The sequence below is a fragment of the Calypte anna genome, chromosome 1 (assembly GCF_003957555.1).
Source record: "Calypte anna isolate BGI_N300 chromosome 1, bCalAnn1_v1.p, whole genome shotgun sequence".
Taxonomy (NCBI): Eukaryota; Metazoa; Chordata; class Aves; order Apodiformes; family Trochilidae; genus Calypte; species Calypte anna.
This window is the reverse complement of record NC_044244.1, coordinates 141,750,790-141,776,141: the sequence shown is the minus strand read 5'-3', so window position 1 is coordinate 141,776,141 and position 25,352 is coordinate 141,750,790. Positions and strand designations below refer to the sequence as shown.

General features: G+C 37.2%; 1 protein-coding gene across 1 annotated transcript in view; it reads left to right on the top strand.

Annotated features, from left to right (window-relative positions):
* The window catches only part of MYO16 (myosin XVI), a 285,335-nt gene that overhangs the window by 118,329 nt on the left and 141,654 nt on the right, over positions 1–25,352 (top strand). The window contains exons 13-16 of the mRNA XM_030458595.1: positions 1,085–1,212; positions 10,396–10,501; positions 12,706–12,823; positions 18,700–18,847. Of these exons, the coding sequence (XP_030314455.1) occupies positions 1,085–1,212; positions 10,396–10,501; positions 12,706–12,823; positions 18,700–18,847 (500 nt within the window). The remainder of the gene's footprint in view (positions 1–1,084; positions 1,213–10,395; positions 10,502–12,705; positions 12,824–18,699; positions 18,848–25,352) is intronic.

Below are 25,352 nucleotides of genomic sequence, written 5' to 3'. Positions count from 1 at the left end.
GTAGTTTAATATAAAATATAAAAATATATAAAATAAGGCAGGCACAGGACAGGAAGGGATGGTGAGCACCTGATTAGTTCAGAGAAATGAGGAAATACAAAATGGTACTGTGGTGGTAAGGCTGTTGAAGAGAATGTTGGAGAAAACAGGACATACAGGAAAGGAAGGGATTTAGCTGAGTGAGAGAATCCAGCATCATTTGAGATGCTTCATAGGGTTCAAAGGGTCCTCCAGCTGCCATGGGGTTTTGTAGAGCCTTGTGTTAATTTTCTAAACCCGTTCAGAAAACAAAATCATCTTTAAAAGCTATGTAAAAAGGTAAAATTATTCAAGGCTACTTCTTAAATGGTATAGAGTTTCTCCTTACCATCTTACATAGTTCACATTTTGTATTTTCTGTATTATATTTGTTTCTTCAGAATGAACAGAATCATAAGTATTAGCAGACTATACAATTTTTCTAAAATCTGCTTGATATTAGCTGAAATAATATCAGGATAACCTTGAAAATGAAGTTTCAGTAGCAGATAATAGATTAGGCTCATACTTAAGCTTTAAGGATATGACATTAACTCCTATGTGTGTCACAGAAGTTACTCTATATTGCTGAGTATTTGTGGGAGATTGGTCTGTCATGTGATAAATGATTTATTTTATAACTCAAGTCTTTGATTTAAAATGTAACTTTTCTTGGAATGATCATATTTCATTTTGAAAGATTTAAAATGTAACTTTCCCTGGATGATCATGTTTAATTTTGTAAGATTTTTAAGTCAAGACATGGAAGAAATAAGTGAGGTATAAAAAAAGGAATGTACTGGGTTTTGTTTTACTCAGTGCACAAGCCAATGTTGTTGTTGAGTTTTCTGGTTATACTTAATTTTGTATCTTAATTAGATCTTCTATGCTTACAGCTCTTTTTTTCATTAATTAAACTCTCCACAGATACTGTAATGGTACTACATCCATACATATAATGATTCTGTTCGTAATGGTTACTTTTACAGAAAACCTAGGATTAAGGAGGGTGAAACATAATTATTTCAAAATGTATTGACCATGTTATTTTTCTACATTTTTACAGGTCACACAGCTTTATTTAAGTAATTCTGGAAAGTTGTGTTCCTCACTACCCCCACATATATTTTCCTGTGCTGAAAGAGCTTACCACATGCTATTTCAGGAGCAGCGTCCCCAGTGCTTTATCCTCAGGTGAAAATTTATCTTTCTAATAACTAATTTGTAACTCCTGCCTTTCAGCTCTTTCCCCTGAGACTCAGCAGTTGAGATTTCCATTTTGTTTTTTCCTCCAACTGATTTTTTACTGTGTACTGATGTCTGTATCATACATTAGAGCAAAATAGAGCTGAAAAAGGTTTAATTACATCTCAAGTTCATAAATTATCTTGGGGAATTGCTGCTCCATCTATCTGCATCTAATTAGAAACAAATAGTTAATGGTAAAGAATTCAAAACTGCTGTGTGTGTTTGCTATCATTACATGGATCAGGGTTAGAAATAGAATCCAATGACAATATAAATAGCAAGTCTTCAACTAAATTATAAACCTGTGAGTTGGGGCACCTGTACTGCAGCATCCACTCTGCCTCATATTTGTGTGACCTTGAGCTTGTTATTTAGATCTCCAACTTCAAAATAGACTTTAACAGTTCCTTTATTCACGTTGTTGGAGAGATAAATAACTTTAAAAATTCTGAATAAATTTATTAGAGATATCCAGTGAAACAGAACTTTTGTTCAAGTTGGGGTTATAATGGTAAACCTTCGAATTCACTTGGAATTTTTGATCTTCAAATCAATTTGTCCCTTTTCTTCCCTCATCCTAGGTGAAAGCAACAAGTTTGATGAATTTGATGTAGTTACTGAAAGAGATTTTTTTTCTCAGCCTTGTCATTTTGACAGTTGCTGATGGCTGAAATATTGGCAAGGGTTTGCAGAACTTCCTAGGGAAGACAAAACCCAGTTGATTTTGATTTTACCAAGAATCAGTTTGATCCATTTGATAAATCTTGTCACTGATCTTGAACTACCTCTAATTGTAAGGAAATTTAATACTTTGAAGTGGAGAGGATATGATACTCAAGAGCAGTTAATAATACTGTTTGAAATTTTCAAGAGTTAGAATGAACACCTAAATACTGTCACATCTCCGTTTTTCTTGTGTTCTCTTTATATGTATACAGACTCCTAAGAGTATTTGAAGTTCTGCATGCTAAGATTTCAAATACATCTGAATATTGTGGTTATTTTTTCTTTTAAAAGGATAGGTTATTTTTAAAAAGCAGTTTTATAAGTTTCTAAATTATAACTGTATAAATCAATTCTGTGCACAACTGATTGTTGATTTATATATCCAGTGAGCAGTGACATTTAAGCAGAAGTAGAAACAATATCAAGTAATCATTACTGTTTATTCATATTATCTTCCTGTAAATATTAACTCTTTTTTTAGGTATAACAACTTAGATAAAAAGAAAAAGTAGCCTCAGGCACCGTTTTTAGCATTTTCTTCAAAGTAGGAACTTGGGACACTTCTAACTGGTGCATATCTTTGTGAAGTTGCCTATATGTGTAGACAGAGAAGAAGCAGAAAATAATATTTATTCACACTCTAAGAAAAAAATCCACAAAGAATATTGTACTTAATAATTAATAGTTTTGATACCAGGGAAAAGTTGCTACAGATTATTATCAGGATGTCAAGTATTAAGCCCCACTGCCTTGATCCCTGCTAGTGCACTGTTGCTTATTGTAAACCAGTGACCTGGTGGAGAACGTGACAAGAGTATGACCTGTCAATGGCATCAGCACATGTCAAGATATTTGTATATCACATCAAGGAAACCCTTAGATCCTAAAAGTATCCTTCTGTGGATAATGAGTTAGATCTAAAGGTCACTTGTGAAAATGGAAGCAAAGCGTCAGGTAATTTAGGAAATAAATATAGCTTTGACTTAACAGAAGCAACTAGAAACAGCTGTTATTTGTAAATTTGTATTATGACAGTTATTTGTAAATACCTTTCTTCTTCTAGTACTAAATGAGAAAACAGAAGGGAATGTACATCTTTTAGATGTTCATAAAAAGACATTAAGAATAGGATATTTGCATTATATTAGTCCCTTGGTAGAATCTCATTAATGAATGTCTGGAAAGTATATATGATATAGGTGATTTATATTTTCCTATATATGGTGTAGGAAATTTTCATTGGTATTCTGCAAATAATAATAGTAATTATCATCACCCGAAGAATATCCTTGATGTAACTCAAGGTATTAATCTATGTCTTTGTTGTCACCTGTCATCTGTGTGTGTGCATGAACTTGTGTTTGTTGTCAAAATGGATGTCTGCTCTCTTGCTATTTCAGCTTCAAAACAACATTAGTTATCAGCAGGAGAATGCTTTCCCACCATTTTGAGAGATGATTAATTGATTACATCTATTTTAATAAACATCATGGAGCAAGTCTTCCTTTCTGGTCCTGAGATCATGTGGTATGCCATCCAGTCAGTTTTTCTTTGACATTTCTCCTGAAGAGAGGTTTGTGGAGAAATTTTCAAGGTTGCAGTTTCATTTCCTACCAAGACCATATAACTGCAATTCTGCAGTTCTGAAATACTCCAAGCTTTTGTGTTTACTTCATTTTCTCCAGCCTCTGTTACCAAGCATACTCTTCATTCCTGAGGAAAAAAACCTGTATTTTTGTGCTATGGTCAGTAATGTAAAAGTATCTCTAGCTATAAAGCTGAGTTTGGGGATACAGTTCCATGCATGCACACATAGTGTGATGTGCATGCCTACTAACAAATTCTAAAAGTAAAAAATACATTTCCCTCTAATGTGGAATCACAAGCTGAATGAAGATGGGGGAGCTCAGAGAAGCTTTCTGTATCAAGGAAGTTCATTTCATCTAAGTGCTTAGAAAGAAGGACACAGTGGACAATCAAATGAAAAAGGACTCATATAAATCCATAAGAACTTTACACTGGAATAAGCTGTTCAGCAGTGCTTCTGCTCTTCTGCCTTTGGCAGCTCATTTCCCCATTTCCACTCCATCCTTTGTATCAACAGACACAATCAAGTTGTGGCTTGGTGAGCTTGGCTGAAGAAGTACTTGGGTCAAAATTACACCTGAGAGGATAGTGGTGATCTTGAGGAGCTATTTTAACCAGAATTGGTTCAAAAAACAAATTCCCCTAGAAGTGAAATGGGTTGCTGGCTGGACTGACAGGGCTCACTGCTTTTGGTAGTAATTTTGGCTTAAACTAAATAATTCCTAGAATCTTTGTACCATTTTTGCTGCTGCTGTAATGTTAGAATTGGCCTGAAACACTGCCCAACAGTCAGAGTTTACAGTGAGGAGCATTAGTACGCCTCATAGGAAAACAGGCACACCAAACCAGAAGTGTGATAGGATACTGAACAGAACTCTGTCTTGAGTATGGCTGTTCTCAGGGTGCTAAGCTACCTGCTATTTGTAGAAACAGCATGGGCTTTTGCCAGAAGAAGAAAAACTCTCCCTTCTGTAAGGTCATCACCTAATAGTGACCTTTCCTGTTTTCTGTGTCTAAAAAACCTGTAGGCATGGAAGTGTTCCCATTTTTCTGTAGCATATAGAGCTTGGTGTTTATCAGATTTTAGTACTGTAAAATGAATCAACCATAATGTAAAATACCACACATAACTGCACAACTGCATGTAAATAATTCACTTTGAAAGTCTGTGTGTGCTGGATGAGTGTACAGAGATAGGATGGGCAATGGAACACTGAAGCAGCTTCTGCAGTGACAGAAGAATAAACAGTGCCTTGTAATGTATTAGGATATATACTCAAAACTCTATAAATACTTCTGTCATTGCTACATTCTTTAGAAACTGCATATAATTAGGAATATTTCTCATACAAATACTTATTAATCCCTAATTTATAAATTAAACATGCTTAGCTTTTTCTGGTTTGAAATTTGTATTATGTTGAAATCCTTACACTTGCAGAATGTAGATTTAACACAGATTTGAGACAGGGTACTTTGTGTAAAATGATTACATGTTTATTACACTTTACTTTCTTGTCTTCTGAAGCTTTACACTTAATTTCCTCCATGGGGTTACCATTTTTTTCTTTTTGCTATTTTTCCCCCGGTTATTTCACATCTGATCACTGAACTTGAGTGTTTTACAACAGGAAAATGTTTGGCCAAATAATTGAGGCTTACTACCAGTGATTCACAATGACTTAGAGTTTATAGCAATCCACCATCACTCATGTATGCTTAACACCAAGAGATGACTTTGTATAAAATTTGTATGAAAATTACAGAATAAAATAACATTATGTTATGCTCTTAAACAGCCAATAGGTGGACTTTTCATAATTAACTTCCTTCTGACTGCATTTTGCTCCTGCTGTTCAGGATATGAAAATGCATTATGCACTGACAAGATAAGTGAGGAGCTGTCTAGGAAGCCTAAATATAATTTATATGCTTGTTAAAAGCCAAGGTTCCCTAGTCAATCAAGCCAATTGTTTATGGGATGCTGATGGCTAATTTGCTGAATGAAAAAAAAAAAAAAATCATGAATGTATCAAATGAAATGTTATAATTTTGTATAAGTTAGCAGCCAGGAATGTTAATATCCAATGGTTTTGATGTGATATAAATCACATTTTTAAGCCAAGTAATTGGAAATTATGATAAATCCTTATCTTTTAAAGTGAACTGGCTTGAAAGCTTTTGATTTTCTCCGTTTAGTATCATCACAGGCTTTCTGTTCAAGTTATTAGACTTTAATTTTTACATTATAATTAAATGTGTTATGAATGCAATGGGCTACTGCAGTACAGTTATATTACAATTGTAATAAAGGTGGTTTAGAAATGCACTTTCCAGTTGAGTTTATTTTATAAAATATAGTTTCCAATTAAGATGCAGAGTTCAATTACAGTATCACTACTGATGATATAGAATGCAATATATTTAGCAGTCTTGCTTTCAGATGCTTATGTCAAATCTAGAAAGCTCAGACGTGCAGCAAGATGTATGCTTACATATGCACTCTGCAAAACAACAAGAAAAAATTATTTTGGTTCTCTAAAAGTTTTCAGGCTTGCTCTCTTTTCCCTGGCTATATCATAATATCATATTGGGAACATGGAGTTGGCATAGTGTCATGGTTTAACACTGGCCTGGCAATTAAACTGAATAACAGATGCTCTCTATTAATCCCCTACCCCCCCCCCCCCGCCCCCCGATAAAGAAAGGAGAGAGAATAAGGGAGAGAGACTTATGGGTTGGAAACTAAACTGCACAACTTTAATGAAACAGTAATGATAAAAAGGAAAAATTACTAACCATATACAAATATACAGGAAAATTGATCCCACGTTCCATCCCCCCTTTCTCACAATAACTCTCATGTCACCAGAGAGGCTGCAGGGCAGCCCTGGCAAAATCCAGGCTGGACTCCTGGGCTCAGCAGCACTCGGGAGCTGGAGGCAGGAGCACACAGATTCAGGCTGGCACGGATCAGGAGCACAGGCAGAGGAATGGATGGAATCCTCCCAGGATGCCGAAGCAAACAGGGACAGGAGAAGAAGAGGAAGAAGGAAAGGAGGAAGGGGTTTGACCCTCATGATCCCTCAAATTTAGACTGACTATGATGTGTATGGGATGGGATACTCTGTTTGGTCAATTTTGGTCATTTATCTTGTCCACTCCTCCCTAAAGGAGGGCTTCAGGTGTGACCTCTTAACTCCTTTTTTCCTTCCGGAGGGCAAAATGTTCCTCAGAACTGGGCAGTGTTCTTGGTTCTGCTTAACATTCTCCAGCAGTAACTATAAACATCAAGTGTTATCAGTCCCAGAAGCAGACACTTATACAGCTACTTATAAGAGACTTAGCTGAAAGCAAAATTACAAGATAGAAAATTAACTTTATCCTGGCTCAAACCAGGACATTCCACCCCTTACTCCATACCATTTGTGTCATACTCCAGTCATTACCATCTCTTATCCCTAAATACAACTATACACAAATTATTACTATCTTTCTATACTAAAACCCACTAAATAATTCAGTCTACAATTGCCGATGTTCATCTGTTGTAGCAGACTCTTAAAACAAGAAGCAATTTTCACAGTTCATGTCCATGGTCCACATGACATGATTCTATTATCTTTTGGCCCAAACCAGAACAAGTTGTAATAGAATCATAGAATATTCAGGGTTGGAAGGTACCTTTAAGATCACCTAGTTCCAACCCCCTGCCATGGGCAGGGACATCTCCCACTGTTGCTCAGAGCCCTGTCTAGCCTGACCTTAAAAACTTCCAGGGATGCAGCTTAATCCCCCTCTCTGGGCGACCTATTCCAGTGTCTCACTACCCTCATGGTGAAGAACTTCTTCCTCACTTCCAGTCTGAATCTCCTCTCCTCTGGTTTGAATCCATTCCCCGCAGTCCTATCACTACCTGGCATCTTAAAAAGTCCCTCACCAGGACTTCTTGTAGCCCCCTTCAGAAAACTACAATAAGGTCTCCTCAGAGCCTTCTCCTCTCCAGACTGAATAACCCCAACTCTCTCAGTCTGTCTTCATAGGAGAGGAGCTCCAGCCCTCTGATCATCCTCATGGCCCTTCTCTGGACACACTCCAGCACATCCATGTCCTTCTTGCAACAAGGGCTCCAGAATTGGACACAGTACTCCAGGTGGGGTCTCACAAGAGCAGAGTAGAGGGGAAAATCAGCTCCCTCAACCTGCTGGCCATGCTTCTCTTGATACAGCCAAGGCTCCATTCAGCTTTCTGGGCTGCAGGTGTACACTGACAGCTCATGCTGAACTTCTCATCCACCAGCACCCCCAAGTCCCTTTCCTCAGGGCTGCTCCAGTCACTGCCTATATTGGTGCTTGAGATTGCCTCGACCCAGATGCTCACAGTTTAGGGTGGTACCATAAGAATTTTTTTTTCAGAAGCTCATGCAAAACACCATGTGTAGCTGTGCTGATCTAAATCATCTTTAAAACTGGTGAAAGTAGTGTATGAACAAATTCTGCCTCAGGTTTTCCTGACTGTAATGCATGGGTGGCAGGAGTAGGTTTTTTTGTTTGATTTGTTAGGTATTTCTGCACTTCTGAATTTGGTGCAGGTCAGAATTGAAAATTAAACACAGGCCATAAATCCCTGTTACTTACATGATCTGAAATGGCAGCTACATTCCTCATTACATTTTTAAATATTGTCATGTTCTTCCCCAAACATGATTTTAACATTGATTTTCACTTGCCACACAATAAAGGTCCAGTTATCAGAATTCATTAATATATAGACAAACTTGGCTAATATGCAGAAGTTGATGGTAAGCAAGATATACATCTCAGTACTTGCAGGAGTTAATATCTGCAGGAATTAATACTTACAGAAATTAATACTTAAAATTTTGCTAGAAGTTTGCTATTTTCTGACTATTTTAGCTGAACGTCCTTGTTCTGCAATACTTGCATGTGATGTTTCTGTCTGTCTACCTCTAAGTCCTCCTCCACCCAATAACTTTTGAACCTGTTGGCCTCTAACAGCCATGGAGGTCTTCTTGAAGTGAGATTCATATACATAAAGCAATGGTAAGACAGATACTATGCTGTTCTCTCAGTTTCAGAAACTATATAGATAACAGACTGACCAACCAGGATGGCCACTGAACATGTGAAAAATCTAAACTACTTTTTAACTTTGATCCAGCAAATAAATGTAGGAAGAGAACCAAATTACATTTTGTTTGATTCAGTTGTCTATAAGGAAAAAAACCTGATAATTCAAGTAAGAAAAACTTATAAATCAAGTATGGAATTCTTACATTAATTTCTTATTCAGGCTATCCTGACTTCATCCTTTCCATTTCTTTCTTATTTTTTCCTTCCTTCTCCGTGCTTAAACTGCATCACTGAGTTTGTTTCCCTCTTCCATCCTGCCACTTTCCTGTTGTTTCTTCCTATCTTTGTTACTCATATTGCCTTTTACCTTGTTTTCTTTACTCATTTTCACCCTCAGAGATTCTCGTTCTTTGGAATATTTATTCCACATCATGAACAAGAAATTAAGTGAAACAGGATCACTGAAGTCAGAATGTATTTCACTTCAAGAACTGGGCAGGTTGTAAACTCAACCATAATTTTCTTCTTGTTCCTTTCCTGTTTCCTTTACCTTCTTCCTCTTGAATTCAACACCTTTCTTTTCTTCTGATTCACATCATTGCCATGGTATCACAGAATCACAGAATCACAGAATCCTAGGGGTTGGAAGGGACCTCGAAAGATCATCTAGTCCAACCCCCCCTGCCAGAGCAGGGCCACCTAGAGTACATCACATAGGAACATGTCCAGACGGGTTTTGAATGTCTCCAGTGAAGGAGACTCCACAACCCCCCTGGGCAGCCTGTTCCAGGGCTCTGTCACCCTTACAGTAAAAAATTTTTTTCAAATATTCAACTTGAACCTCCTATGCTCCAATTTACACCCATTACCCCTTGTCCTATCACTGGTCACTACTGAGAAGAGCCTAACTCCATCTCCCTGACACTCACCCCTTACATATTTGAAAACATTGATGAGGTCACCCCTCAGTCTCCTTTTCTCCAAACTAAAGAGACCCAGCTCCCTCAGCCTTTCCTCATAAGGGAGATGTTCCACTCCCTTAATCATCTTAGTAGCTCTGCGCTGGACTCTTTCAAGCACTTCCCTGTCCTTCTTGAACTGAGGGGCCCAGAACTGGACACAATACTCCAGGTGCGGCCTCACCAATGCAGAATAGAGGGGGAGGAGAACCTCTCTTGACCTACTAACCACACCCTTTCTAATGCACCCCAGGATGCCATTGGCCTTCTTGGCCACAAGGGCACATTGCTGGCTCATGGTCATCTTCTTGTCAACCAGGACCCCCAGGTCTCTTTCATCTACACTGCTTCCCAGCAGGTCAGCCCCCAACCTATACTGGGACAATGGTAGTATTTCTTTATCTGCAAAGAGCATCAGGCAGCACAAGCAGGATCCTTTGCTGGACAGAAGATAAAGGAGGAGATAAAATCTTTGCTATAAATACCTTCCAAATGGCTTGAAAGCTTTAGATTTGTTTGGCTTGGCTTGTAGTGTAAGACAATATAGTTTGATAGCTCTGACAGCTCTCATGAACACAGACAGTGTATCTCCTATGTTCTGTTCTTTATTACTTACCATCCATAAACCTTCTGTTATTTGAAATTAAAGTTTCACTGAGACATCTTAAACCCATTGAAACAGAGCAAGCAGGGAATATAAATAATATATCAAACATGAAAATAACTATGATTCCTCCCTCTCTTTCTTGCATGTGATCTTGCAGTGGAGAAAGTGGTTCTGGGAAGTCTGAAGCCTGCAAACAGATAGTGAAGCACCTCACATGCAGAGCCAGCTCTAGCAGAAACACCTTTGATACAAAGATAAAACATGTGAGTAGCATTGTGATTACTGAGTTGAACAAAGGAGCAATCTGGCCTCTTGGTCTGACAAAGATATTTGAACCAGAAGCAAAAAGACATCTGCTATGCAGAAGTTTATAAAGAGTTTGTTTTCACAGTGTTACATTTGTGTTTTCTGAAGACACTAAAAAAGCCCAATGACATTGAAAAACTCTGTAACTGAATACACCGTAGCTTTGCTTTATTTTGTGTAGTTGCCATGTTCAAGTGTTTTTCACAGTATTATCTGATTCATTGATGATGTTCCTAAACTGACACTTTTAAACCAGGTTTCACCTGACAATGTGTTGTTTTTTTTTTTCTTTTTTTGATTTAATTTTAAAATCTAATGGTGTAAGAATACCATTAAATAGGGATGGCACACTTTTACTTTATTATAAACTTAGGAGCCCTACAAGTGATATCTATTTCTACTGTATATTTTTTTTTATTTACTACCTACACAGGTTTACTTACACTTATGAACTGACCAGGGCATAGATGTTTGTTATTCAAGCAGAACTGGAAAAACCAAGTCAGATCCTCCCAAGTCCTTTTTATTCCTGAAGCTCAGTTTAAGTGTAGGGGAACTATGTAAATAAGTAATTTAGTGAACAAGCAACTGAAAACTGTGTGGTTTAGATACAAATATGACAGTAGCAGGAGTCAGGAGAAGTGGGAAGTATTCTTGTCTCTTATCTTATGACTACAGGAAACTTCCCAGGGACTACCACCATCATTCAGTGCAAATAAAACAAGATGTCATCAGCTAAGAGAAGGAATCAGTGTGAGAGCTGACCAGGCCTAATTTTCTGTCTAAAAACTAGTTAATTCTGTAGACTACTTTAACTTTATATGTAGTAAACTGAACAACAGTCCCTAAGAAGCAGTTGTTACCATGCTCCCTGACACAGTTTAAATCCCCAGGAGGTCCTCTGACTACAGCTCAGACAACAGCATGTGCCAGGGACTGTTCATAACATCTCACCCGTCCTATTCAGCAAAAAAAAGAGGTAGATGTCTGCAAGTGAACCATACTGTGCCATTTACCATAGAGGATAAAGAGCCTTGCTCCTGGGCCTGCTTAGTTTAATAGTATGAATGTAGCCATAAGTGCCAGTTAGTGTTAGTCAGTGTGAGCAGAAGAGCATCATCTCATACTAAGAAAAATGAGTTTGGTTATAGAAAGGTCCTAGGTTAGGTGGGACACCTGACCTCACACAGTGAAGGTAGATGTAGCAGATCTCAGTCGTGGGGAAGCAAATAGAGATTCTGGTTTACTTGGCTTTTAAGGTGCTTTAATGAATGCAGTAGCCTGAATTAATTCCTGCTGCATTAATGTGTAGCACCATTAAAATTAATAATGCTGCACAGGTTAAGCGAAGTGCTGAATTAGCCTAATGAGCAAATACATCCTAAACAAAGCTGCTGGAGTAAAAACCAAACTAGGCTGACTAGATTTCTGCTGCCACCTACTGCACAAATATCAGGTTTAATCAATAATTCTGAAGGGTCTGATTTTTAGAGCTTCTGTCTTTATGATTGGAGCTACATGTTATCTTCAGCCCTCTTCCCTCCTTCTGGTCCCCATGAAGGTCATCCAGCTTCTATGGTTATATCAGAACAATACAGTGTTGAGGCCACATTGCAATCTCTTTCTTAGGATGCAGTGATCACTTTTTCACTGGTATAATGCTGAAGTAATTCCCTTTGAAATCAATAATTTATGCCATTTCTGGCACTGTCTAAAGCCTGTCAATTTCTTTGGTTTGTTTTACCTGTCAACTGACTGTAATTTAACAAACATTTCTCCCTTCAAAAATCCAAATCTTTTTGCTGAGCACACCAGCTCTGGGCATATGACTTGTCACTTATGTCAATACTGCCTGCAGGGACACAGCTCAGGTGTGAGCCATAGTCTTCCCCTTCCACTTATAACTTCCACTATTCTAAGAGCACTTTTTTTTTTTTTTTTTTTTTTTTTTTTTTTTAACAGTCTTACTTTAATTATATTTAGAAAGAAAAAACAAACAAAGAAACAAACAAAAACTTTCAGGGAATTTGTTATATTCCTGTCTGAAAAAACTTTTTTTTTTTTTTCTCAGTTATTGATCAATACCTCAATACCTCACTGGTATTTATTGAAATGTTTTCCTGTCTATTTTCTCTCTTATTTCTTCACCATTGTCCTACAGGTAAACTGTATCTTAGAGGCCTTTGGACATGCTAAGACACCCTTGAATGATTTTTCTAGCTGTTTTATAAAATATTTTGAGCTACAATTTTGTGAGAAGAAAAAATCATTAATTGCAGGTAAGTATCATTTAACCTGTTTATTTTGCTATCACCCTCAGACTAGAAGATCAGGGATCCTGTGCCATACACAGAATTAGGCATCAGTGGCCTTCAAGTATGGCTAAAGAGGCAAGGGGGGGTTGTGGACTGTCAGAGTAACGTGTAATATCATGTGAATTCACATTCAACCAGAGTAGTGCAGAGGATTAATAAGAGTGCAGGTCCTGTTCTGTGCAACCACAGGGTGGCAGAGGAAGGCAAGAAAAGAAAAAAGATGAACACCACTGCTTCTTTTTACAGTTCCCAGGAAATTATTTTCCCCTTTATGCCCGAGATCAACAAATCGAAAGCTGTGTATTGCTTTACTATGAAATAAAAGTAAAAAAGAGATTAATTTTTGCATCTGGTATTTTAAGTACCTCTTAAATTAGTGATAAACACATGTTTAGGGCATACAAAATAAAAGTATACTGTATAATTCTGAAATGAAAAGCAATTTATTACAGCTCTGAGCTTCTTCTAAAGGGACAAAGAATCATGCTGATTTTTATTCTCATTAGAGGTAAAATAGTGTGGAATTGGTGTCTGCTTTCAGGGCAAATGGGAGTCTGCCATTCCCTACTAAACAGCAATTAGGGAAAAATAATATTGGGCAAAACTTTGGTTTGATTCTGAAAACTCTGATCTTAGGAGGCAATCAGGGAGAGGCTTCATTTCAAGTCATCATAAAGTGACTCTGTTTTAAAGTGAGAATTGTGTGCAGAAATGACTGTACACTGGCAGTTTTCTACTTGCACTGATCTTCCTGCATGGGACAGCTGTCTGGTGAGACACACTTTTGATCCAAGTAAATTAAATTTACTTGGATAACTATTTCCAAAAGTACTAATTTTTTATAATTTTAAATGTGTCTATGCTTTTAGAAGTGTTTCCGAAAAATATTCTTTGAAAATATTTCGTAGTGGGAATTACAAATTAATTTCACTGAGAAAGTTCACTGCACCCAAGAAAATATGGTAGTTTCTTCAGCGAAAACATGACTGCATGGGAAATTACAATCACATTTTTCTGGTTTGTTTTACAGTAAACATAATATATTAGTAAAGAAAACTTGAAAGTAAAAAGTGGGATTTTTTTTTTTTTTTAATTCATGAGCTCTTGTGAGTGGAATGTAAAGAAAGTGATGCAAACATTAGAAGGGACTGAATAGCATCTGCTTTGGACTTGTAAAAATAAAGTGTTATCTCTAAAACTAATATTTTATAAATCCTTTATATTGTACATATTTAATCTGAATATATTTAGTTACCTCAATTACATTGCATGCATGCTTTTTTCTCCTTTTTTTAAACACACACAAAGCACAAAACCAAATGACAATTATATTTATTTTGAAAAGTCAAATATCTGAGTACTAGGAAATTCCACAACTGAAGCTGTCTGAGATACTCTTGGGTTTCCTTATCCATACAAATTTAATGCTGTTGTTTTTCCAATCATCCCCATCTTCATTCGTTGCAGAGAATGGACCATATTTCTTCAGTGATCTGCTACTTGTTAGTTTGTCTCATGCCATTTTATTCTATTTTTAAAAGAGAATGAACTTTTTTCTGTGGATTATCTGTTTTATCATCAATGTTTTTCACTTTCTGAGCATTTCAGAAACATAAATGTCTTCATTTTCACAGTTGTTCTCACCTGCAGTTTTATCATTCAGCTCTTCAGATGAGGAACAGGAATCTTAAGACCTCAAGGCCATGTTTTGCCACAAGTATTTGGGTTGGAAATCCCCTCGCTTGGGATTGCAGGGACTTGATTTTCCAAGCAGCTTTACACAGACACACCGGTTTAATTCACAGCTCTTGTGTGTCAAGGATATAAAACTGGAATCAACTGACCAGGCTCTCAGTTTTCTGGTACAATAATGCTGCATTTGGATAATTTTCAAAACATAGATATTAAATGAGAAAGTCAAGGAGTAGTCAAATCCATTAACAAACATAAACAAATTATTTATCTGCCCTCGTATCCCCCAGTTATTTAGGAATTAAATAAAATACTCTTGCCAAATCTAGCATAGCCAAGAGTTCCATAATTACTCTTCAAGCTTGAGAAGCCCCAGTACAGCAGTGAAAATTATTTTTGTGTTTTTGAAAGCTGCAGTTGTTCACTCTCTTTGATTCTCTTTGTAGATGTTACCTTTTCTAGGCCACTACTGAGCATCACTTCTAAGTGAAATCGTCCCATATTTACACCACTATAAATGAGAAAAGAATCAAGCATGTTGTCTTTGGCTGGTTTAAAACTCACCTAGAGATTCTCTGCATCTATTTGCAAGATCATTTGCAGCACTATTTACTGTCTTGCACTGTTCAAACATGAATGGAAAATGTAAATATGCAGTGCACCTAATTCTGCTGAGACACGACTTTATAACTCATTGAGGCAAACTAGGCTAAGTGTGTCTAGTTTGTAAAGAGAAATCCAGGTGACTCTGCCTCCATCAAAGGGCTTGGGTTGTTTAACAGATAGCTCTTCAGGGTGGAGAAACAGAACAGTTTAGTAAGGAAGGGGCATGAAAAGTGCATGGGTATATTTTTTACTATAGAGGGCAAGCTCAAAGTAGCATTTTGAGTGAACATCAGTGAACTTTGTGACAACTTTTAGCTTATGCTGAATTTTTTTTATGCCTAGATGTTGGAAATGCTCCCACTTTTGTCACGTAAGATTTCTTCTTATGGCAGAAATTCAAGTGTACCTAAATAACAGAAATGTTGTCTGTAATTTTCATCTACAGGCTTGGCTCAGTCTATGTCTTAAAAAAGATCTTTACCATGAAGTTTTGAAAACAAGGATAGAGCTCTTGAGTATCATTCTTATCAAATCCAGTGCAGATATCTGTAGAGGTTTTGTGTGTCTTCTCAGCCCCTTGTTTCTGGCAAGGAGTGCTGCAATGTTGGGCTTGGATACTTTTCATTACTTCAGTCCGGTCAAACAAGTGGAGAAGATATAATCCAGGTTAAGTCGTTGTTCTTTGTGACTGGATAAGATAAGGCAATGGGAACTAGTAAAAAGCCTTGCATCAGAATAAACTACAGGGCAGTGATATAATTATATTTCTAAAATAAATGCATCCCTAACAACTCGAAGAATGATCCTCTGCCAAAAAAAAATCATAATCATTCATAGGCAATGACTCACACCCACTGCACAGTAGTAAAAGAGTGATTATTTATTTCCACAAGCAAAATTACTGCATTTTATTTTAATTTTCAAAGAGAAAGAGTGAATTGTCTTTCAGATAAATTTACATAATTCCAAAGATAAAAGGTAAGGCTTCTGTCAGCTTCCTAAATTTTTTTAATAGAGTGCTAGAAAGAGAAAATCAAGCCTGACAAATTTACTCTCTACATTTTCCTGCCTTCCTTTTCAGATCTTGCTTTTCTCAGTTTTCACTTTCTGAAAATCAAGGAATGATGGGGGTTTTTAGGTTGCAATGAAATGGAAGGATCTAATTTGATTTGTAAAATGAAACAGAATGCATATTCACAGGCATGTGTTAGGTTTTTTTATCAATTAAGTGATTCAGACATGGAACTGATTTGGTATAAGAAAGACTACAAGCAGCTAAGCTCTCTGACGTGTTTTTCTACTGCATTTAGGGTCTGAACTTTCAAATGTTGTTTTCTTTTTAACAATAGCTGTGTTTAGGACAGCATATTTTTTTTTGAGAAAGAACAATGTAGTTTCAAAGAATGCGTAGCTGGAAGGAAAATTTTACTGGCCACGCTTTCAACACAGATTCTGCTTGCTGACTTTGTAGCTGCTCAGTAGATCAAATGATCTGTTAAAGGATGTAGGAATTTCCGTGTGCCTGTAAGCACAGTTACCATTACACAAAATGGCAGTCTGTCCTCTGGAACTCTCTTCTTTTTCTCTTCTATTTCACACATAGATTAATGAACATAAAACTTCATTTTGTAGAAAAGCATATTACTTTGACAGTTTTCTTTATGAGCTGCTTTAGCTCCATTAAGATTGTGCTGTGTTTGATTTTTGCTGATTAGAAGCTCAGCTTTTCTTCAAAGCTCTTCCCATTGTTGGAGATGTTAAGTGAGGTGAGCTGTGTTTTCCCTTATTAAAGTGGGTGACTTGAAGTACCTGAAAAGGGCTGAATTAATTTGTGCCATCTAAATAAGCGGTGTTGCCCATGATTAAAGTTAAATGTATTAATTAAACAGATAGATGACTTTCAGTAACAGTTTTCTCACTTTTACCAATCAAAGAATATTAAAAACACCCAAGTGACAGTTGTTAAAATCTTAGTGAAGATCATTGCACACAAAAATAGTTATTAAAGATTAGTAATGGCCTATTTGCAAATTAATTTATGGTAGGGTTAGTTTTACTGAGAAATAATTACAAGCTCAATAAAAGACTGAAATCATCCTTCAGGTTCATCTGTTCTGTTTTATTCTGTAGGAATGGCAGCCAGATAATGATTGATTCTGATGAAAGTGTGTGCCTGGGCCTGTACTGCCATGATAGGTTAAGATTACATTGCTTCAGTTTGTCATGTGCTGCGAATTTCCTGGAGCCAGGAATATATCCTGCTACCAGCTTAATGATTTCCCAAGTGTGCCCTTTTTCTTCCAGCACAGTTCTTTTTTTCCAGTGTAGCAACAGAGGGCTAGCTGGCTAGTAAACAATTTCTCATAATGTAAGTTCCATAATGGCAGGAGCTCACTTCTACTTTTTGTAGGATGGTTACATTGACTGGAACATGTGTCCTCAGTTCAGCAAGTCAGCCATATAACTCTTCTCTGCCAGTCTCACAGTCTCTTTTGTAGCTAGCATCCCAGGAATGGTTTTGATTGGCAGCACGTGTCAGGGCATGCCTGTGCTGTTAAATACAAGGGTGGAAAATGCTTCTGGGTAGTGTATCACAGACCTTCTATACTGCTTAGTGGGATGTGAAGAGTAGCGTTATGTGACACTGTATGTATTTATACTGTTTAGACTTCTATCAAAGCAATATTTTCAAGATTCATCCAATTTTGTTTCCCTTCACTGTACACTTTCAATAATATTCTCTCAGTCTGGATTCCATCATACAGACAACTTCAAGTAACATCAAGTTTGCTGTGTTTAAAAACTATAAACAGAAACTTAGAGCACTCCAAAAGATGGGGAAAATACTGAGGTGCAATGTAAAGTATGTTTACCAGAAAAATAAAGAGGGTATGGCAATAACCAAGCTATCTCTGAATGAGATACTGTGGATATGAGCCTCTGTAGTATGGTGACAGGAGCAGTATGTTGGCAGGAGCATGACTTTCTGGATTGTAGCCTGACCATTAGGCTAATCCAACTCCCATGCTTCTGATGCACTCTCACATGCTGAGATCTAACCTGCATAACTTCACCCAGCATTGCATTGTGTGAGAGCTTTGAGCCCAAAACTGTTGCTGAAAATACTGTTTCAACTATCTCCATCTGTTAGAAGGTTTTAAATTTCCATGCTGCCTTCAGGTCTTTCAGGCATTTGAAGCTGTGCTTCTGCATATGCCTAGAAAAACAACTGTTTTGACAGCACTCGATTATTGACTGCTATTTTATGATTAATCTCCCCCCCCCAAAAAGAAAGAAAAAAAAAATAATTTTAAAGGTAAGGCAGTGACTGAGGTAAAACACTTGTTCCTCTAATTTAATGGAATTAGGAATTTATATGTGATATATGTAGAAAACCATGGTAGAATGAATGAATATATTTTTCATATCATGCTCACCTCAGACTATGGTTTATTTTTCAGTGTTGCAGTGGTAAATGCTTTAAAAAATATGTTTAGAGCAGTCAATATAATGATGAATTTGGTTTTTTGTTTCTCAATCAGCTAGGATTTATACATACATGTTGGAGAAGTCTCGTATCACTATGCAACCTCTCAACCAGAGTAATTTTCATGTTTTTTACTTGATGATGGATGGACTGTCTGCTGAAGAAAAATACACCCTGCACCTCAGTAATTTGTCTGCACACAGGTAGGAAAAAACTTTGTATTTAGTATTAATATTTTTCTTATTTTATTGCTTCTTTGCTCTTGAGGTCCTTCTTCCAATAGTTAACATTTGTGTCATAACTTTTCAATGGGCTATGAAATTATTTGAGTACCTGTTCATAGGGATGTAATTCTGGAATACATGTACACCCCCTTAGCAAGATCAGTCTTATATCCATCAGCATTCTTGCCTTAAGGAGAAAAAGGAAGGAAGGTTCTTAGCTCATTTTCCGTCTTCTGTGGACGAGAGTAGATTTGTTCTTTTAAGTTTTTTTGCATTTGATGAAACTCTTTGTTTTCAGGAAAGCTGGTTGTATGAAAATTATACTTTTATAGATTATGTTGATTCTGATGGAATTTTGTCATATGGAATTGATATTTCCATTTTCACTTTGAGGTTTTCTTTGCTGCATATTTACTAAGAAAAGTAGTAACAAAGTTTCAACTGCTGTGAAACCAAGGACAGTATTCAACATCCAACATCTAAAATCAGGTCTCTGTGTGTGCCTCCATGTGAGCTTGTTGTCTTGGCTCCTATTTTCAATCAAAGGAGATTCTGTGCCTACTCAGCTTAATGTAGAGTTACATGCAGAGGTGTCCCCCATGCTTTGGGGTAAACTGAACCACAGTTGTGGCTTCATAAACTGGAATGACTACAGCTACTTTAATAGGAAGAGATTAAATATATGTAGACACCTGAATGTATTTGTGTTAAGGCTGAACACACTACAAATGTCTAATATAAGTTGCAGCTTTTGATTTTTCAGATTTTTGGGGTATCTCAAAAATTATTAATTCATGCCCTTTCTGGATGAAATCATATTCCTGATGAAGCTCATCTGCCTTTTTCAGTCTTTCCTGAGTGAGAAAAGTGTATTTGGCATTAATTCTTTCTTTTTCTGGCTAATACCAATAGTTATTAAAATAATATAAGATTAGTGATTTGAGTTTTTCATATCTAAGCCTCTTTCCCATTGATTTTTCTGTCAACTTTTCCATCTTCCACTCTGGCTAGTATTTGAACAAAACAAAATTCTTAGATTTGGTGCCTGTAAATAAATTTTGCAGAAAAAAGCCTTGCTTGATTCTGATTTTTCCTTAAACACGTCTTCAGACTACTGTTGTTTGATAGAGTTTTAAGCTGTTAGTATCTCTGGTATTATCCAGGATGGTCTAATGCACTAGCTCTGAGGAAACCTGAGGGCAAGTTGCTTTACTAAAAATTACCCACTTCAAAGCAGGGGAGATGAAGAGTTAAATTCTGTGTTAAATCCTTTGAAAGCTTTAAAGACCAAAACGATTCTGAGCTCCTGATCATTAATTCATTCCTCTTTTAGCAAAAGTTGTTTGGAATCACTTAGTTTATTCAGAAAATGAAAGAGTTTGAAGTCACTTTGCAAGAGGCTTCAACAGGAAAGGACTTAGCAAAGACTTGAATAATTAGATTGACATGATGAAATCTTTATCTGATAAGATATCTGATAAGCATCCAAAAAGAAAAAGATAGTATTTTTAAACAGATGTCTGAACATTGCAGTGCCAGCTCTTTAGAAGTAATTTATAGCTAAATGTTTACATAAATCTGCTTTTATCAATAAAACTTTCCTTTGGCTACATGGAGTAGATTTTATCTTGCATTATGAAGAGAGAGTTCTTGGTCTTTCTTGGTTGATAGAGTTAAACTAGGGGTGAATTTCTACAGCATCAAACTCCAACATAAATCAGAAAACAGGATTTGGCCCCTGTTGTAAGTTCTTTATTTCTGGCTTATTCAAATTTTGATGAGATCATATCGTTCTAGTAACATCAATAAGTAAATTTGTCATGTTTGCTTTAAGCAAGTGTAATCTTGACTCTAATAGCAAATTTAATTAGATAACAGTACTTTTGAAATTATTGGTGGTTCATGCCCAGCTGTTTTTTGATAATTTCTCTTTTCCTTTTTACATTGTTTAATATTGCACCTTATGTAGCTGATTAGACAATCTTAGTAAATAATGACTGTTAAGACCACAAAATACCCCTATTTTTTCATTCTTTGCTTAAGCCCTTGCAAAATGAAGTACAAGTTTTAGCACTGTTTTTCTGTTCTCATTTTAAATAAGAATACCTTAGAGGGTCAGAGGAGTATCGTCAATAGTGGTTATTGTTAGACCTGATGCTATAAAATGTAATTAGTTCATGTATTAAACAGTATATAATCCTGAATTAAGAGTTATGTAAATAACAAAAAGAGGAAATACCTCCCCTTTGGAGGCACTGAGAATTGCAGTAAGGCTGGGGTTTCATCCCAGTGTGAGGGGGAGAGTTGTTAGGTTGCAATTCTGTGGTGTTTGATGCCATCCTGGAGAAGAGCTTGAGCTCTGAAGCTTGAATGGATGTTCTTGCAAACATTATGACTGCTAGGGCAGCAAATGAAGACAAATAGCTGTCCACTTTCATTGAACCTATATACAACTATGATTTTGCTACAAAAAGTAGCAAGCCATCTAAATCTATGCAGGGAGGGAACTGAATGAGTGCATCTCCCACCATATCTGCACGTGGATCATGATGGATAAAGGCAGAAGCAATTTCTGAAAGGTAAGATCATTTTTCAAGATTTAGTAGGGGCAGGATATCAGAAACAAAGACTTGAAAGAACAAGTCAAGGCTTTATGATTGACAACAGCACTTCCATGTGCTCTTTACCTTCAGACACTGATTTTTATCAGCAGAAACTTGATTGAAATTTCCAAAATGTCTATTAATTTGATGTGTTTCAAAACAACTTCAGAACTTTTTTCTAATATTGGTGATAATGTGTTATGCAGAGATATCTGAGATTTTAGATATTCTCAATTTCCTCTTTATTTAGTCCCATTTGTTTTTTGTTAGGTGCAGACATAGTCCACTATGATAAGCATTGCTTTTCTAGCACGTGAAGTTTAGCCTTCTAGTAAGATTATGAAGTAGCTTTTCCAGAACATTAAAGTTACTTCATAGTAACAATAAGTGCTATCTTAGTGATGAATCTTTCAACCAAAGTGAAACAGAGAGCAAAGAATTGCCAATGGTTACAGATAGTTTGCAACAGATCTTCAGATCTTCTGCAGAGGGTACTGAAACGAAAGATCAAAAAGACAGAAAGGTAAAAATGTGGGAAAAAAAATTAAAAAAAAAAAAAAAAAGGAAAAATCTTATAAAAAAAGTGTGAAGGCTTGCTTTAATATTATGGGATAATTGATTCATACTACCATCGACAGTCCAAAGCTGTACTATATAACACTATAACAGTATCTTTGCTTAATGGGTATTTGTAGATACTCAAATATCCTGTCATAAAAAATCATGTTATGACATTAGTATATGTATATTAGGAACATAGCTCAAGGCTCCCTAACTGTAGAAAATGGTTTCAGAAATGATGGTGGGTTTGGCAGCTGTTCAACTGGATGTCACCATTTTCAGTATAAATAAGGTAGCTTGTTCTCCTAATTGATTGTGCTGCTATAGCTGTAGATAGCATAGGAAAACTGATACAATGCTCTGAGTATTGCAAGATGATTCTGACAATTGTTTTTCAGTCCTCCCTCATAATACCAGATCTTTGTCACCTAATATTTATAGGTTGAAATATACTGCTTGCAAATATTTTGTATGTGTAAAATGAAAGAACTTTAAGCTAGGGAAAATGTTAATATACACATTCATGTAGAAGGTGGACTATGGTCAGGCAGTGCATTTTGTGTTTGTATTTTCAGACTGCTGTTCCCAGAAGCACAAAACTTTCCTTCTTCTCATAGAATAATGACGTGCACTGTAGTGTGTGTTCTCTCTGCCTCTGCTGTTCCCTCCACTCCTTAAAAAGCACTGAAACTCCTTTGCAATAATATCTGTAAATCACTTCATCAGACTGGTGTATCTTCTTTTACAGTTTTTTTTTTTTCAGTGCAGGTGCCCTCTTCACTTTCAATATGAAAACTTTCAATTCATTTCAATGATAAAGTAGTAATTTTAGTGAAGTGATTGAATTTCTCATTAAGATCTAAACTGATCAGAACCTCTTTGCTTGGTGGTTGTGGAAATACCTTCCCAACACTCAAGAATAAGGTTAATCTTCAAAAGGGGCTTAGAGACTCCATCGAGGGAAGGTGAATTGTGTAGAAAGATTCTAGTAGAGATTTTTCAGAGGAATTAAGTACAAAGGCTTATGTCTGATTTTTTTGTGTGTTTCTAGTCATCATCTTTTCTAATAAGAACTAGTACAATGTGTGCAAAACAGTGATTAGTCTAACATCATTCATATTGATCATAACTTCTCCTTTCCCTCACACCCAAGAGCACAAGAGGAGGATTTTCAAGACTGTGAGTGGCTGCTTACTCCAACTTTCCCCGATATCACACACTTAGGAGGCAGCCTCTTTTTTTTTTTTAAAAGTGCACTGGATATAAAAGCAGGAAGACATTGTATGTTTCTGTTCTTTGTGTATTTTCTTTCCTTTCCTTTTATCTTTGTGTGCTGTTTTTCGTTCCAGTTATGATTATTTTCTTATTTAAAATGCAATAGAAAGAAATATCAGCCTTGAAAATACCAGTTTTCCACTGCTGTGCCATTTAGCTCAGCAAATTTAGCTGTGGCAGTCTAATAGTAAAAGGTAAATTCATAGAGAAATGTTGCTTTTTGTATTAATTCTACATAATTGGAAAATAGACATTTTAGGGACTTACCAGTCCTCTGATGTTACATGCTCTTTCCTTGTATTCAAGCCTGACAGATCACATTTTTTCTCCTAGATATTTGCATTGATATAAACTTTTAGTACCCCTATAAAGCCCAGCTGCGTCTATAAAAATTAACAGAAGTGGTTACACAATACCCTTTTGATTCCTTTGTTTCACAAATTACCCTTTGTTGATATCTCTTTCTGATGACTAGGGGGAATACCTAACAAGTGTTAAATCTGCCTTACAAAATTGGTTGGATCAGAATACTGTGAATAGGATCACTAGATCTGGGTTACATCAGTTTTTCCCACAGGTGGTAGTCCTGCTGGAATAATCATCTCTATATCAAGTGCCAAGTTACATCACTTCTCCAAACTGACATTAGGCTTTGTGTGTTGAAACTCAGTGTAAATTAACTGTACCAGAATTCTCAGTCTGTCCCCAATAATGTCTAGTGTTGAGGCTTTATAAACTTCCCTGTTGAGTTTCAACTGTATTTTCAGGCCTTGCTGACAGAATACAGCTCCAGGGAAATGGTGGTCAGCATATTTAAGTAACTGAGGAAGGTACAGCTCACACCCAGAGGTTCCTCAGCTTCTCCATTGTGGGAGGTATGGGCACAGGATGGTAGGTAGGAAAACTATGATAGGAGTTATTCATACTTAGTGTCCCTGCAGCTAAATTTGCCATGAGGGTGAAGTCCCTTTAGTTCCACTTGGACCGCACCCCTTCCTTAACTCTTCAGTGCAAATAGCATCAATCTATTGCTTCTACATTTTTAAAAAAATATTGTGTCTTCTCAGACACATCCAAGGAAATCCTACTGACTGAGATTTTTGAGCCTAGAAATCATTCTCAAATGCTAGCAATAGTTTAGCTCGGCCTCCTTTGCATTGTGAGTTTGCAGTGCCTTTACCAGGTTGTAGGCAGTTCTGTGTCATGGCCAGAGAGGGTCCAGGGCAGGTTCTGCCCTACCTGGGCAGAGCAGCTGGAAGGCAAAGGTGGCACTGGGGCAATGCCCTCCCCCTCCTGGCACATCCACACTCAGCAGGTCCAGGAGTGCTCAGTGGGGTCTGGCACTACCCAGGGAGTTGGCCCTGTACTCAGTACTGCCCCTGTACTCAGCACTGGTGAGGTCACACCTTGAGTATTGTGTCCAGTTCTGGCCCCCTCAGTTTAGGAAGGAGATTGAGATGCTGGAGCAGGTCCAAAGGAGGGCAGCTAGGCTGGTGAAGGGACTCCAGCACAGATCCTATGAGGAGAGGCTGAGGGAGCTGGGGCTGTTCAGCCTGGAGAAGAGGAGGCTCAGGGGAGACCTCATCACTCTCTACAACTCCCTGAAAGAAGGGTGTAGCCAGGTGGGGGTTGATCTCTTTTCCCAGGCAACTCTCAGCAAGACAAGAGGGCACGGTCTTAAGTTGTGCCAGGAGAGTTTTAGGTTGGACATTAGAAAGAATTTCTTTACTGAGAGGGTGATCAGACATTGGAATGGGCTGCCCAGGGAAGTAGTGGATTCTCCAACCCTGGAGATATTTAAAAAGAGACTGGATGTGGCACCCAGTGCCATGGTCTGGTAACTGCAGCAGTAGTGTATCAAGGGTTGGACTTGATGATCTCTGAGGTCCCTTCCAACCCAGCCAATTCTATGATTCTATGATTCTATGGGAATGGGGAGAGGAGGAAAGCAGGCTCAGACACAAACCCACAGGTGAAGAAAAAGAAATGTCTGTGGCTGGGCACAGGCGTGGCTGACCCCAGATCAGGCCAGTACCAAGACCTGA